The sequence below is a fragment of the Carex rostrata genome, chromosome 3, assembly GCF_964058835.1.
Source record: "Carex rostrata chromosome 3, lpCarRost1.2, whole genome shotgun sequence".
NCBI classification, from domain to species: Eukaryota; Viridiplantae; Streptophyta; class Magnoliopsida; order Poales; family Cyperaceae; genus Carex; species Carex rostrata.
Genome location: NC_135920.1, coordinates 1,670,211 through 1,685,975, shown reverse-complemented (window position 1 = coordinate 1,685,975; position 15,765 = coordinate 1,670,211). Strand labels below are relative to the sequence as shown.

At 32.0% G+C, this 15,765-nt stretch overlaps 3 protein-coding genes across 3 annotated transcripts; 2 read left to right on the top strand and 1 right to left on the bottom strand.

Moving 5' to 3' along the window:
- Positions 1–675: 675 nt before the first annotated feature.
- On the top strand, positions 676–1,124 carry LOC144552167 (uncharacterized). Its single transcript, XM_078300288.1, has one exon. The coding sequence runs from the start codon at positions 784–786 to the stop codon at positions 991–993; it is 210 nt and encodes a 69-aa protein (XP_078156414.1). The 5' UTR covers positions 676–783; the 3' UTR covers positions 994–1,124.
- A 439-nt stretch (positions 1,125–1,563) lies between these two features.
- On the bottom strand, positions 1,564–2,295 carry LOC144551905 (uncharacterized). Its single transcript, XM_078300006.1, has one exon. The coding sequence runs from the start codon at positions 2,054–2,056 to the stop codon at positions 1,847–1,849; it is 210 nt and encodes a 69-aa protein (XP_078156132.1). The 5' UTR covers positions 2,057–2,295; the 3' UTR covers positions 1,564–1,846.
- An 11,368-nt stretch (positions 2,296–13,663) lies between these two features.
- LOC144551896 (uncharacterized) lies at positions 13,664–14,619 on the top strand. Its single transcript, XM_078299995.1, has 2 exons — positions 13,664–13,899; positions 14,313–14,619. Exons 1-2 carry the CDS (start codon positions 13,797–13,799, stop codon positions 14,417–14,419), a joined length of 210 nt encoding a protein of 69 aa, XP_078156121.1. The 5' UTR covers positions 13,664–13,796; the 3' UTR covers positions 14,420–14,619.
- The last annotated feature ends 1,146 nt before the right edge of the window (positions 14,620–15,765 follow it).

Genomic DNA, 15,765 nt, shown 5'->3' with positions numbered 1-15,765 from the left:
CTTATCTATGCTTCAATTTTATAATTCTTTGAATTAAACCAATCTAATTGTTTAGTAAGAAGTAAGAACTCACATTGGGACACTGTCCCTCTCCAATTACGTCTGTCAACATTGTTATGTAGTTGGTAATTTTAAGTTATGAAACGTGGTGAAGACTGCAGCTCTTTTACCTTTTTTTCTTATTTTTAGATAGTTTATTTACATTCTGGTATTGTAAGATTAACACTGTTATATTTTTTCAGTATTAGAACGTCTGTCAAGCAGGGAACTGGGAACGCGTATCATCTCCATTAATTCAAAAGAGAATCTTTTAAATTTAATAGATGTCGACCGTCTTCAGATCGGAGCAGGACGCCGTAGTGATCTCAAGTTCTCAACATAAGTCAAAGTCAGTCAAAATATTCCGAGTGTAAAAAGTTAAAAAAATTGGCGTCCGTTTACCATTTATCCTCCCAGGTACCTGACTTAACACAATCAAAATAGACGGTCCAGATTTAATTTTATCCGATGCCTACTCGGGATTCCGGGGGGGGGGGTTATTATTTGTGCTTTGTGATTCGTACCATGTTAAAAATTCCTACTTCAACCCGTCCGATTTAATTGTACCGAGTCAGGTAACCTGAGGGGACGAGAAGCAAGATGAAGATTCGAACCGTCCAGTCGTCCACTTAACACTCAAAAATATTCTCCTTTCCCCAACTCGCACTCTCCTTTCTCCTTACCCAAAATTTGTTCTCCCCATTCAACAACCCCTCTCCTCCAAGAAGGAAAAGAGAGAGAGAGATGGCAGATTGGGCGCCGGTGGTGGTGGGGGTGGTTTTGTTCGTGCTGCTGTCACCGGGGTTGCTGTTTGAGCTGCCGGGGACGCATCGGCCGATGGACTTTGGAAGCTTCCGCACCAACGGGAAAGCCATCTTCATCCACACACTCATCTTCTTCGCTGCCTTCACCATCATCATCCTCGCTCTCCACCTCCACATCAACACCGGCTGAGTTCTTCCTTCATTAGTTCATTCCTCAAGCGGTGCTAGATCTAGTTAGGTCGCTAGGGTTTTGTGATGTTATATGTATGTGATCTGTGCCGCAAGTGTGTGTGATAATTAATGAAATTTGGGTGCTGATTTCGCTTGTTTTGTTATAAACTCTCACACAGTCTGGGTTTTCTGTGGAGGAGCAACTGTAGCCTGTAGGTGGATTTTTGTGCTTTCAGCGAGTTGCTTTTATGGAGTAGCAGAACAATTTTGTTTACTAATCGAGGGTTGTCTAATAATATTATTAAGAGCATGATCAGTCTTTTAATGTCTCAGTTGCTTCAGCTCTCATTCCTGATTGACTACTCAAATTAATAACTGGTCATTTGCAATTTGGCATTTGCAATATTTTCTCCGAGAAACTTGAACAATTTGATTTGAAATAGTAGGAGAATTCCTATCCGGTGTATAAATATAATGCCAGAACTAATTTAGTGGATAACCAATACATGGTTGTCTAATAATTATCACATAAACAATGATTCCTTTTCTCACCTGATTGATATGGATATGCTCCTTTTATGGTGTGAATCAAAGCTAGAAATTTTCTATAATTATAAGCCTTTATCTGCTATAGACAACCAAATGAATTTACCATTCAGTGTACTCAATTACATATATCAGGTATGCAGTCTAACAAGAGAGTACACTCCACACAAATTTTATGCGCAATATTAACTACATAAAACAGAAAAACCAACTTTGTCAGCTTTCTTTTAAATGAAGTTACACTTTCATAACTCCATTGAAGCACTGATAAAAGAGAAGCCAAACACCAGAGAGTTCCAGATAAACCTTTACCTGAAGCTTGATCATCAAGTGCGCACATGCACACCGATCGCAAGCACGAGAATAGTTAGTATTACGAAAAATATGATGCTATGTATAAGAATCGAGATGCCGCTGGTATACATGTTGCCGAACTCAATAATTCTGGTTCTTGCTGGAACCTGAAACAGCAGACCCGGCGACAGAAGGATGAACAAAATCACTGCAACAATCACTGGTCCCCAATCAGTAGACATAATGAGCTTCTTCCTAATTAGATCAGGTAATTGGAAATTGGAATATTATGGGTGTGTGCGTATTGAGGGGAATAGAATGTCAATCACTAATTATAATGCATGGATGCGCATAAAAAATGATAAGGAGATGATGGCTTTTGTTAATGGAAAACATGCTTTACACAAAAGCACTTTGTCACTAACCACTTGAGCACTTTGTTCTATTTTAATTGTTTTATTTTTCTTTTCTTTTCTTTTCTTTTGAAAGATGACTAAATGAGTTTGTATGTACTTTGGTCTCGGTGATGAACATGTTCAACATCTTAGCGATGTTGTATTGGTGCACTGCTGCTCGGATCTGTTTTAGAACACATCATGGAGTATACATCTTCAGGCCCATTATAATGCAAAAATGCTTTCCGGTAAATACAATTAAATTAATGAAATAAAATCACAGGGTGGAAATAAGATTCCTTCGTTTCCATCAAAGTATTTAAATCAGTTAATTGGTCAATCACACAAGCTGTAGAGGACAGATGTCCTTCCCAGGAAAATTTTAGTCGGCTGTCCTTTCGGTTTAGGCTAATAGCGACGATAATATTCGTTTATGCGATAATTTTATTTGTATTGTAATCTATGGAGCGATAGTGTAGATAAAGAATTTTTAATTGGCTTGTTGGATAAGAAATATATTTGAGGATTAATTATCGGAAAATTTTACATAATACTCTTTTTTTCAAAAAATAGAATAGAATTATTATTATTTTTAATTCTTAACATAATATTCATGTGAATCCCACTTTTTTCCTTTCTTCTTCTCCCTCATACTCCTCCCTATTTACTCATTTTTATTCTTTGTTTAAGTAAAAAATACATCTATTATCGAGTTTGGCTAGTATAACATTAGTGTCATTTCAACATATATAACACCAATTCTAAAACCTATCAAATCGACCTCAAACGACTAATCCAAACCGTTCAAACCGATTTACATTATGAGTGATGCGTTTACATACAAATTTTTTATATTTTCGAGTTATTTTAGCATCAAATCAAGCGGTCAAAATATTGAAAAATTAATGTATTAAAATTAACTTAAAAACTCACATATTTGACCGCTTGATTTAATACTAAATAAATTTGAAAAGTTATAAATTTTGCATGTAAACGCACAACTAATGAAGTATATCGGTTTAAACGGTTTGGATTTACCGTTTAAAGTCGATTTGATAGGTTTTAGAGTTGGTGTTATATATGTTGAAATGACACTGATGTTATACTAGCCAAACTCTTTATTATCTCATTCACGTTTTGAGTTATTTTTTATTTTTAGTGTAAAACGAATTAGAATTCAAAATTATAGTATAAAATTTTATTTGCTTAAATCAGAAAGCATAATATCACTCATACATAGAATCTTTCCAACAAATGAGTCCTTTTAAAAATTATTATAAAAATTATTTTATAAAATCTTTTTAAGTAACATATAATTTTTTTAACACACACATTCTATCTGATTTATTTGGTTTAAATTTTTTATATATTTATATTTCACAATTATAACAATTTTATCACATCACAAATTAAGAACAATTTAGTGAGATAATTATGCTTCAACAAAAATATACTAATTATGTATATGATACAATCTTAAAAAAATAAGAAAAAATAACCATTATAATAATTAATTGACATTTTCTTATACAAAATTATCATCAAGAGGATGACATAACAACATTAAAAGACCAAACAATATCACCAATTACGCAAGTGCTAGTGCAGATCAAGCAAACATGTAGATAAGTATGTTGAAATTAGTTATTCTCAAATATTATTAGTTGAAAGAGTTGTTCACAATTCACCATTTCATATATATTTTTTTTATTCTAGTTGAACTTGTAGTCTCACCAATTAGATATTTATAATTGTAGGCAGAATTTTAGAAGGCAAAAAAGGAGACTTGTAAGCATAACCAATTAATCTCATATAAGCAGAAATCAAATTAAATAGTCTATAAAAATTTAAAAAACTACAGTAAAGAATGGAAAAGTACGGAACATTCAATTACATTAATTTTTAATTGACCACGTTATCATTTCATTAAAGAATCTAATTCACATTATCGTTTCAATTGACCAATCCTAATTTAAATTGTGCTTAACCTGCAATGTGATAAATTTCTTATAATTGTTAAAATTAGAAATATGAAATTTTAAACCGAATAAATTAGATAGAATAGGAATGTTAAAATAAATTATGTTAATTAAAAAGATTAAACAAAGAATAAAGAGGAGTAAATAGGGAGGAGTGAGAGACAAGGAAGGAGGGAAAGAGGATAGAAAAGTGGGACCCACAATGATATTTTGTTAAGAATTTTAGGAGAGTGTTTTGAAAAAAATAGTGTTATATAAAATTTTCCTTAATTGTCTTCATTATTTGTATTTTCAAGTCCTCCATCATGACATTATGTTTACGTTTCAAGTCATCCACATTACGTTTGGGTTTCGGGTCATCTCCGGTCGAGTCAGGTTGGGATTAATTTGGCTTGTAAAAAAAAATTGATCGGATCGGGTCATATTTTAACCCCTATAATTTCATAACACTAACCTCAATTATGCAAATAATTAATTAGAAAGTAATTAATTTGGTTTTTTTTATGCTTATGTTTTATGTTTAATCTTTCCTATCATGTAAATAATTAATTAGAAAGTACAGCGTTAACTACTTGGTTAATGTCCTACTGCTGTAAAAACTTTTTTATTAATATATTTCTTAGTGGAATTTCCACTAACCATAAAAAAAAAAAAAACCCCTCAATTATCCGGCCTCACCTTATCCCAAGTCACATCCCTGGAAAGCTTAATGAAAGCAATCAAAAGTATAACCCAATATAATTTTTTTTAAAATATAACCCAGTGTAAATCTATGACATCCCTCGCGGTGCATAATTTAAAAAGATTTACCACCCAGCTATACGTAACCAGTATATATAATGGTGGATAATTTAAACGTCACAGTATATACAATTTCATATGGGTTAGATAAGTAAAGTTTTTGTTTTACTTTCTGTTCTTATTTAACAATCTCAAGGTTCAAAAAATCAATCAGAATCGTTTAACATGACTTTCATATTAAAATGTTCATGGTGACCAAATTTTAATTGTTTTTATTATTTTTGAAAGGTTTAAAATTATTACTTTTTATGATCTATAATTTTCTGAAAAACAATAATTTAAAAAAATAATAATAATAATAAAAAAAATTTTAAAAAAATGTTAAGTTTTGTCTCCAAACACATTTTATTATAGAGATCATATTGAATGATTTGAATTGATTGTTTTGACTACAAAAACAGATATTTGAGGGGCTAGTAAAATATTATTTTACTTCTCAAAACACCGTAATCCAGCTCATTTCATATTGATTGAAATTCCAATTCTTCAATATAGTACACGATCGTGGGGTAAGACTAAGGTGTTATGGGTTGCATAGAGGGCTACAGTGCTACGGCTCAATATTTGAGTTTTCAAAATTCTAACGGCCGATCCGAACCGTTCATCTTGTTCTCCATATTAATATGTGTTTGGAGACCAAATTTTATATTTTTTTGAAATTTTTTTACTATTTGTTTAGATAGGCAGAAAATCACTTGATCTAAAAAATTCTGCACCATTCAGATATTTGATTTTCTACCTATCTAAAAAAATAGTAAAAAAAAAATTTCAAAAAATGTAAAATTTGGTCTCCAAATACATATTAATATGGAGAACAAGATAAACAGTTCGGATCGACCGTTTAAATTTTGAAAACTCAAATATTGAGCCGTAGCACCGTAGCCCTCTATGCAATCCATAGCACCTTAGCGTTACCCCACGATCGTGTATCTACTTTTTGTAAACTTCACAGCTAACAAAAATTGGTGGGACTACTTTGTGATGTATTTTGTGATTTTGTCAATTTCAAATTTATTACTTTCTGCAGATTGTTATTTTCACTTTATTTTTTATTCAAAACCCGTAGGTTTGTCCTTCTTAACCTTTTTGATGGTTCACGTTGATATTTATTTTCGGTGGAACCAGACACGACAGCAAGAGAAGTGGTTGTAAGTTGTAACAGATCGGGGAGATACTTTTTCCCTCTAAGAAGGAATTCGGCGTGTCCAGAAGACCACAACTGCTGGCGTAAAAAGTCCTTGGCTTTAAAAAACAAAGTCTTTCTCTAGGAATCCATGCCTTTCTGAAGTTGAGAAAAAGAAATTGGTAGTGTTTTTTAAGTTTATCAATTTTTTTTAAATCAAATTTAAAATTTATCGAATTAATATTAAATAATAAATTTAAATTATTGAAATCTGTCTATCTTATGAGTGATGTATATACATGTAAAAAAATTTGAACTTTTAAATCAATTTTGTATAGAGTCAATCGGTCAAAATTAAAAGACTTATAACTTAATTTTAATACATTTATTTAAAAAAAAAAATTGATCAATTGACTCCATACAAAATTAATTCAAAATTTTAAAATATTTGTATGTATATACACGGTTCAGATTCGTCGTTTATATTCAATCCAATAAATTTTAGAATTGAATTCAATTTATTGGTGAACTTAGGAACATCCTAATTCTACTCAAAGAAATATCTCCAAACAATACATCTCAACTATTGATTTTGTTAAAATTCGTGCAAAATTACCGATCCAACGGTGCAGATATGCTTCAAAGTTTCTTTAAAAATGTCAGAGAGTCAAAATCCAAACAAATATAATTTTCCATATGGCGAGTAATAATATGAGACTAGGGTGGCAACGAGCTGGCTCGGTCCGAGCTAAGCCCTAGCTCGGCTTGTTAATTATGGATCGAGCTACAATCGAACGAGCTGGATCTAGGGCATCCAAGTTAAAACCTAAGCTCGAACTCGTGACAAGCTAGGCCGAGCTGGCTCGCTAGATCTGACTGGATCTTGTTTTAAGAACAAAATAAATTATACAAGCTTTTTGGATTGAACTGAACTGAGTTAGACTGAGCTAGACAGTATAAAATGCACACAGATTTATACAAATTCACAAATTGATGCCTAGTCGAGCTAACGAGCAAGCTAGACCCCAGTTTGAACTCATTAATTATGGACCGAGCTAGTGGCGAGCTTGCTCGTTAACATCTCGGTTCAATAACGAACAAGTTGTTAGTGAACAAGTCAAATGCGAGTCACGATTGAGCCACAAGCTACGAGCTTTTTCGCCACCCCTACATGATAGTATATGTACTACGAAAAATACATCAAAGACGCTGCATGAAATCCCAAAGAAACTACATACCTCCACCCGACAGGTCCATTGTATCTCAGTTCTCAGAGAGTAGAATAATTTCTAACCATGTTTTGAGATTTGTGTCAAACTAAACTGGTGACTCAATTTTTTTTTTTTTTTTGGTGAAACCGTCGATAGATATATATTTCATTAAACATATATGGGTATAAATTTGTATCCACAAAATTCACATATTCAGCGTTTTTAGTTTATTTATAGCTAAATGTTTTAAAAAATACTCGTTATCTAATATTATTTCTCAATTTAGTGTTTAAATAGTACATGTTGTAACTTGTACAAATTCATACACGACGAAACCTGTTAAATTAGAAAAAAATCAGAAAAGAGTGGCATATGGAGCTTAGGCCTTGAGCACACTGGAAGGTAAGTGGACGAAAATTTGTGCATTGAGCCGATGATTTAGACTGTGCTTCACAACATCCACACGGAGAGGAATGGAAAGGAAGAGAAATGAAAGAGATAATGCACGGTTCCCCTCACTACATGAAACTTACACTCTCGGAGGTACGAATTTGAGAAATTACTCTCGTTACAGTAACGCTTTCCTTCATTTTTCTCTTTAGTTACCTTCTTCTGAAGCAAGTGAACGACGCGAGTAGTCTGAACACACGCCAACTGGATAAAATGAGACTTGAGGAACTGGAGAAAGGTGACGAATACAGACCATACGATAGAAAGCAACGAATTTCAAACTGTTTATATTCGTTTTCTTTCTTAAATGGAAAAACAGTTTGAATGAGTTCAAACTGAGGTCTAGCTTAAGTAAATTTTAAATTTGTCTGAAAACAAACTTTCAACTCAACCTGAATTAAATTTAAAATTTAAGAGACAATTTAATATAGAACAGACAGATCTTAAAATCCGCGTTTTAAGAATTCGAGGGTTTCGAATATTACAAGAACAATTTAAAATTTGAATTAGTTATGTGAGCTCAGAAGGAATCGCACGTGGGCTTGTTTCGTCTCTTTGCGTTCGTCGCAGGATAAGCACCTTCATAAAGAAATAAAGAATGCTTCCGAACCTATTATTCTTTTTCAGAAAAACAGCTAATATATTAAGATGAGGGTTCAAATGCCTCCATTTTTTGTGCCTCCACCATGCCTCCATTCTTTAAAACTTTAATAATTCAAAATTTAAAACTTAAAAGTCAAAATAAAACCGTTGGATATGATCTACATCATTTTATCTATGCACGTGTAAAAAATTATGACATTTCAATTTTATTTGGGTTATCATTAAGAGCTTGTTAAAAACTTACTAATGTGGATCATTTCTAGACGTTGATTTTTGAACTTATTGATTCACATAAAAACAAAATTGAAATGTGATAATTTTTTATGAGCACATAGAGAAAATAACATAGATCACATCTAACGGTTTTATTTTAACTTTTAAGTTTTAAATTTTGAGTTATTAATGTTTTAAAAAATGGAGGCATGGTGGAGGCACAAAAAATGGAGGCATTTAAACCCTCCTCTATATTAATATACATGAAATCAAGTAATACCAAATTCGTATTATTTAATTGAAATTCAGGAGGCGGTTGTGAAATTTTTTATTCATAGACATTACAAAAATTGTAAGTATAAAAATAGAAAGTGTATCTCTTTTGTATTAAATTTAGTAACATTTGACTCATTAAATCCGATTCATAATTTTTTTTAAACTGTACAGAGAATCTGTAAAAAAAAAAAAAAAAAAAAAAAATTATGAATCGGACTCAATGAGTCCAATCCCAAAAAGATTAGATTTTTTGTGGCACAAAGTCATATATATCTACATATACAAAGGGTTTTGTAACGTAGAAAATCAATTAGAAAATCTATGAATCTGACTTAATGATTCAGATTTACAAAGGAGTTGATTTTCTGCGGAACAAAAGTTCCTATATCTGTAAAAAACAATGATTACAGATGATTTTGTGTCGGAGAAAATTAACTCTTCATAAATCAGAATTAATAAGTCTAATCCATAAAAAAATTTTCATTCATCAAAGTTAAAGGAAAAAAGAATGTACATATCAGACTCAATAAATCAACTCTTACCACATTTGATATAAAAGAGATATTATTTCTATTTCTATTTCTACAAATCCGAATTTTATAATTTCTATAGATAAAAAATTTCCAGGCGGTTGTACCTCTGGCACAAGGGTCAAGGGTGAAGGTGGGTCCACCGAGGACGTGCCATAGTTTTGTTTATTTTTTGAATTACGCGAGACGATTCCCACTTTAACAATGAACCCGCCACGTGCCACCGACCCGCGCCTCGTGGATGTTCTTCTCTGGCCGAGAGCACTCAAGAACTCGAGAAATTATTATTATTTTTTTTTGATGTGAACTACTCAAGAAGTTGCTACCAAGGATTAGGGAATTCGAATCCTCTGAGATATCTCAAACTTTGCGTGACTTTATGGAAAATCCAAACCGTTTAGTTGCGTTATACACGAATCTCAAAGCACACATATGCGGCCCCCTACATCACCCCCAAATAGGCACCGGACACGTCGGTCACGCAAAAGTTGAGATATCTCAGAGGATACGCACTCAAGGATTAGGTCCTACCTTTTAATGCTTACACGCAAGAAAACTTTTGTTGGATATATGTAAAATATTGGTATAAATTAGTATCTTTACCTTGTTTATAAATTTTTCATACTTCGAAGTTTAAATACTTTAAGGTCATCTAATTATCTTATTTCGTTAAAAAAATAATAATGAATTAGAGATACACAGGTGTCTCTATATCTACATAAACTTTTATCATTTTTTTAGTTCATCCATACAATTCAATAATTTACAAAATGCATGAAGCAAGTTATATGTAGTATATAATTTATAGAATTCACTTTGATGAATAATTTCTAAATGAACAAGATCAATAGTTTAAATTTGTAGCGATTTAAAATTTTAAATGTTCATAAGAAAATATGGTAACTTTTAGCATCAGACCAATTATTGTATTCAAGATAGAATTTCTTATTTTGAGTGTATAATTTTGAATGTGATAAAACTATTATTTCATATTCAAAAGTTGAAATAAAGAAAAATAGTTTTGCTATAAAATATAGTTGCAAGTTACAACACTGAGGTATATGTATTACAACATACACCTTGTTAGTATCCAACTTTTGTATCAATATTATACAGAGTTTTTACAATTTTATGTTAATTTAATTCTTTTGATATTACATATATATTAATAGAGGATGATTTAAATATTTTTATTTTATGTGTCTCTATCATACTTTTACTTTTTTAATTTTTTAATAACAAAAATTTTAAAATTTATAAGTTCGAATAAATCTTTAGATGTAATATATTTTATTTTCTCTACATACACATAAAAAATTATCACTTTTTAATTTCAATTTTATATGAATCAATAAGTTGAAATATCAACATTCCGAATTTATCCAATAAACATCTCGAATTTATGTACTAATCAAACAAAATCAAAATGTTGTGATCTTTTATGTGTGCATAGAGAAACTGATATTGATCATATTTAACAATTTTATTTTGACATTTAAATTTAAAGTATTATAGTCAATTATAGTCAAATGGTCGAGGTAAAAAATAGATGCATCTGAATCATATTCATATTTTTTTTAGAAATAAAGATAAAGATCAAGCCTTCAAATTACACACTTTTGTTATTACAACAAATAATTTCTTCTATTTGAATTTTGAACTTATGACTTACCACATGAAAATTATGAGCCTTTATCACTAGATCCAATGCTAATTTTTAAATCCTACTCATCATAATAATAATAAGGAAGCGTCTAATTGTCCACAGCCTTTTGTCCACCATTTGTCCACAGTTTTGACTTGTGCGAATACTGTAAAATTACTTCTACATGCTGTATAATTATACAATATATCACATAAAATATATCAGTTAATCACAAAACATCCAGCAACTATTTGAAGTGGTCCCATGATAGTTAGAAAAATATAGCAACTTGCACAACAGGACAAAATAAATGTACTTTCAAACTGTACTTTCGAAAATTACAGTTATAGGAAGTTATTGGCAGTTAGAGTTAGTTATTAGCGTCCGCACTGGGTTGAATCTTGTATACTGTAAAATTGAATCTTGTATACAGTAAAAATTTTAATTGAATCTTGTATATGTAAAATTGAATCTTCTACACAATAAAATTTACAATTGAATCTTGTATACTGTAAAATTGAATTAGCAGAACTGTAAAATTGAATCTTGTATACAGTAGAATTTTCAATTGAATATTGTTCGGATGAATAAGAAGCCTCTCTATCATTTCTTTCTTTCAGATTTTCACAAGATGGATACTGTAAAATTACAAGATGAATACTGTAAAATTACAAGATAAATACTGTAAAATTAAAAAATAAATACTCCATATCGCCTTTCTATCATCTCTTTCCTCCAGATTTCCACAAGATGAATACTGTAAAATGACAAGATGAATATTGTAAAATGACAAGATGAATACTGTAAAATTAACGGGGCAATACTATAAAATTAACAGATCAATACTCCATATCGCATCTCTATCATCTCTTTCTTCCAGATTTTCACAAGATGAATACTGTAAAATTAACAAGACAATACTGTAAAATTAACAGATTAATACTCCATATCGCCTCTCTATCATCTATTTCCTCCAGATTTTCACAAGATAAATACTGTAAAATGACAAGATGAATACTGTAAAATTAACGGGGCAATACAGTAAAATGAACAGATTAATACTCCATATCGCCTCTCTATCATCTCTTTCCTCCAGATTTCATTTGAAATGCTAGATCTGTTACTGTATATAACGAAAACAACAAATTCAACATAAATAACTTACTAGATTTGAATTTTGCCGTGCTCTTCAACAAAAATAACTTCTATTCGATTGCGCTCCATGATTGAAGGTTCCATTGCGATCATGTATAAAATGGACTATAGGAGAGGAGGCCGTTCAGATCTGCACGATTGATCTAATTAAACCTGAGCAGAGAAATTTGAATAACACTCTGTTTGAATAACACTCTTCCATGGCGATCATGTTAAAACAACGAGATCGAGTCAGTAATCTCAAAAACGAAATCGTAAATTGAACGAAAAATAAATGACAAAAGAAAAATACAAAAAAAAAATCATATAGATTACAATTTCGTATACAACTAGATATTTACCATAAGCTTTTGGATTTAATAAGATGTAATACATGAAATGAGACCCGCTCTGACCTGCGACTCCTCCTAGTTTTCACTGTCCACAGATGATTGTCCCTCTGAGTTAGCAGATCTAGTCAAAGCGATGATTCGTACGGACAAAAGAGAGAAGAGAGGAGGGCTTGGTGGCGGAGGATCTTGCCATGGGGAGGTTGATCGGAGCCGGAGAAGGTAGAGTGGCCATTCGATTTTCGTTTTTTCTTTTCCAACTTTTTTGGAGAAGAGGGTTTATGAAAGAAAAAAGATAGATCCCGTCGTCTGTCGATGTTTAAATAGGCTGTTATAAATTGGATAGCGGGGAGACAGTTGAAGACAGTTAAATCGGGAATGAATAGTGTTGTGGACAAATGGTGGACAAAATCCAGTGGACATAAATCTTTTCTCTAATAATTATGCATAATATATCGCACTTAGAAAATAATACGGAAAAATATTAGTTATGCCGTTTTCGGTCGGCAACAAAAATCTCGGAAGAATTCACTAAAAAATAAATAAATTGCGTCTCCGGAATTGCTGCCGAGTGCCAACAAACTTGAGGATTTTGTAAAGAGCCTAGTCAGCCTACCAATGTATCATGAAAGCAACCCGCTTTAAATCGTATCATAAAGCATAGTGACAAATGAATTATTCAGGTTCGGTTTGGCGAGATCAAAAATTCGTGATTCGGGTATAATTCGGGTATAATTCGGGTATAATTCGGGAATGATTCGGAATTATCCGGATCAGAAATCTCATTCCTGCAAGGGAGCAAAAAAAATAAAAAACCAAAAAAATAATTGTTCTTAGAAAAATTCAGGAAAAATTCGTGAATAATTCGGAAAATTCAGAAATTATTCGGATTTAATTCGGTCAAAGTTCGGTCAACCGAATAATTCGGTGTTCGGTTCGGCATCACCTCAAAAAAGAATTAAACGGGTATAATTCGGATATAATTCTGATATCTTGTCACTATGTCATAAAGTATACTTTCAGAAATCCGAAGGTCACATGACACATATCTACACGAGACTCGGCCACACCGCTGGAATGGCAGTCCCCATGTATCATTTATTTAACCCCTTCAGTCATGTCATTCACTATCCCCAAAACAAATCCACGAATTCCTTACTCTCTCACTCAAACTAAGAACAAACGAAAACAGCCAAACCGAACCCTCTCTTTCGGCTTTGCTGTTAATTATTTTATTTTTGAAAAATTAAACCAAACCCTAGAGAGAGAGAGATGGCGGATTGGGGACCGGTCGTGATAGCGGTGGTGCTGTTTGTGCTGCTCACTCCAGGACTGCTCTTTCAGTTGCCTGGCCGCGGTCGCATCATCGAATTTGGTAAAGTTTGCTGTATTTTGTTTTCCAAAAATCTTGTCTATTTGATATTATTTATTATCTTTTCAAGATTTATACCCCTTCTCTTCAAATTCCAATCGTCGGTTTATGCTGCTGAATGATAAAAATTTTCCTTATGAAAACAGTTCTTCCCTTCAAAACTATACTTTTAAATATACCTTAAACAAAAAAACCAAAAAAAAAAGCCGGGAAGAAAGCAAATTGAAATATCCATGTTGTTTTGGGTAACCTTTCTTTCTAATCTGCATTAATGGTAAAATGCACACTGGTATGCAGAAGCGATGAGGACTTATTTAACCAGTAAAATGAAATTCTACTATTTGAGGGACTTGTTTGATAATATGGTTTTTGAACCTGCTTTAGTAAATTTCTGACCAACCTAATTTTTATAACAGGGAACATGCAGACTAGTGGGATATCGATCTTGGTTCATGCTGTCCTCTATTTTGCTTTGATCACCATCTTTCTCATAGCGATCGGCGTGCACATTTATGCTGGCTGATCAAATTGTTGGCTTCCAATTTCTCCATGTATCCTGGTTTGAGTTGTCTGATTTGTTTTATCGAGAATTGGAAAATAGATAGAATGAGATGTTGCATTGACTGAACGAATTTACTGGATTAATTTTTGTTCTTCGTTTGCATGATTTTATGAAAATTATTTGTTAAAATTATGTAATGATAACTTGTTTTTCTCATTCCCTACTGTTTTTTTTGCTATCTTTCTCATGCCCTACTTACAATAAACCAACAGGGCTTTTGTTAGGGGTCCGATGAGCATCGGATTCAATTCCGATAGGTTTTATGTTCGTTCGATCCGCTTTAAAATTCACGCGCATTGCTTTAATAAGCATGCACGTCAGTTTTAATATTTATGTGCACATATTTTAATATGAATCAGACGGATGGAGAACTTTAAAGACTCAAATTTGAGTTCAATATCCATCGGACCCAAATTGGTTAAGCAAGAAAATTATCCTAGTGCTGTTTTCTAAACGATCAGTCAACCAAATTGTTCTTATTTTGAGATATTAGATTGTGTTTAAAATCTTCTTATCTTAATATAAATCTTTAAATTTTTGTTTATGTTACCAGGATTATCATCCATTATTAATAAATTTAACCCAGAAAAATTACAAGTGCACAAAGGCTTAATTGCCGTAAGAGCAGCATAGATCCACGGTATACGGATCCGTTGTGCTGCTATTCACGTTTCAGTCCGTTCTCAGTTATTATAAATAAAGAAAAATTTTAAGGCTGGATTCAACTTTCTTAAAATTGGGCAGACAAATATGATGATTGTGCATTTGTGCTCTTGAAAAAAAAAAAATTAAAAATAGCTGAAATGAAACAAGAGAACTGGACACTATACAAAGTCACTCCGGGCTTTGGAAATTTCTTTACTAATATATACGATTTCTGAATATTTTTTTTTAATTGATGGTTCGAATGTCTCATATTTTCATATTTCATTCGTGCTTTATATACTTATTTTTATTTTTAAAATTTAAATAGTCGATCCGAATTGTTCAACATGATCTTCATATTAAAATATATATTTTTTGAATTTTTGTTTACTATTTTTTCAAATAAGCACAAAATCACTGTTTTTACTATCATACTATTTTTAGCAAAAGTTTGTATCGACTGTAACATAAAAATAATTATTTTTGCTACTCCGTATTAATTAACCAATAAAGGCGGCTCCATATGGACCTGGTTTGTTTAAAGCTTGAGCATAGTGGCAAATGAATTATTCGGTTCGGTTCGGTTCAGCGAGGTCAAAAGTTCGTTGAGAGGCGCTTGAACTCAAATAGGTGACAAAGATTTTTGGAATTGGGTCTCGGGG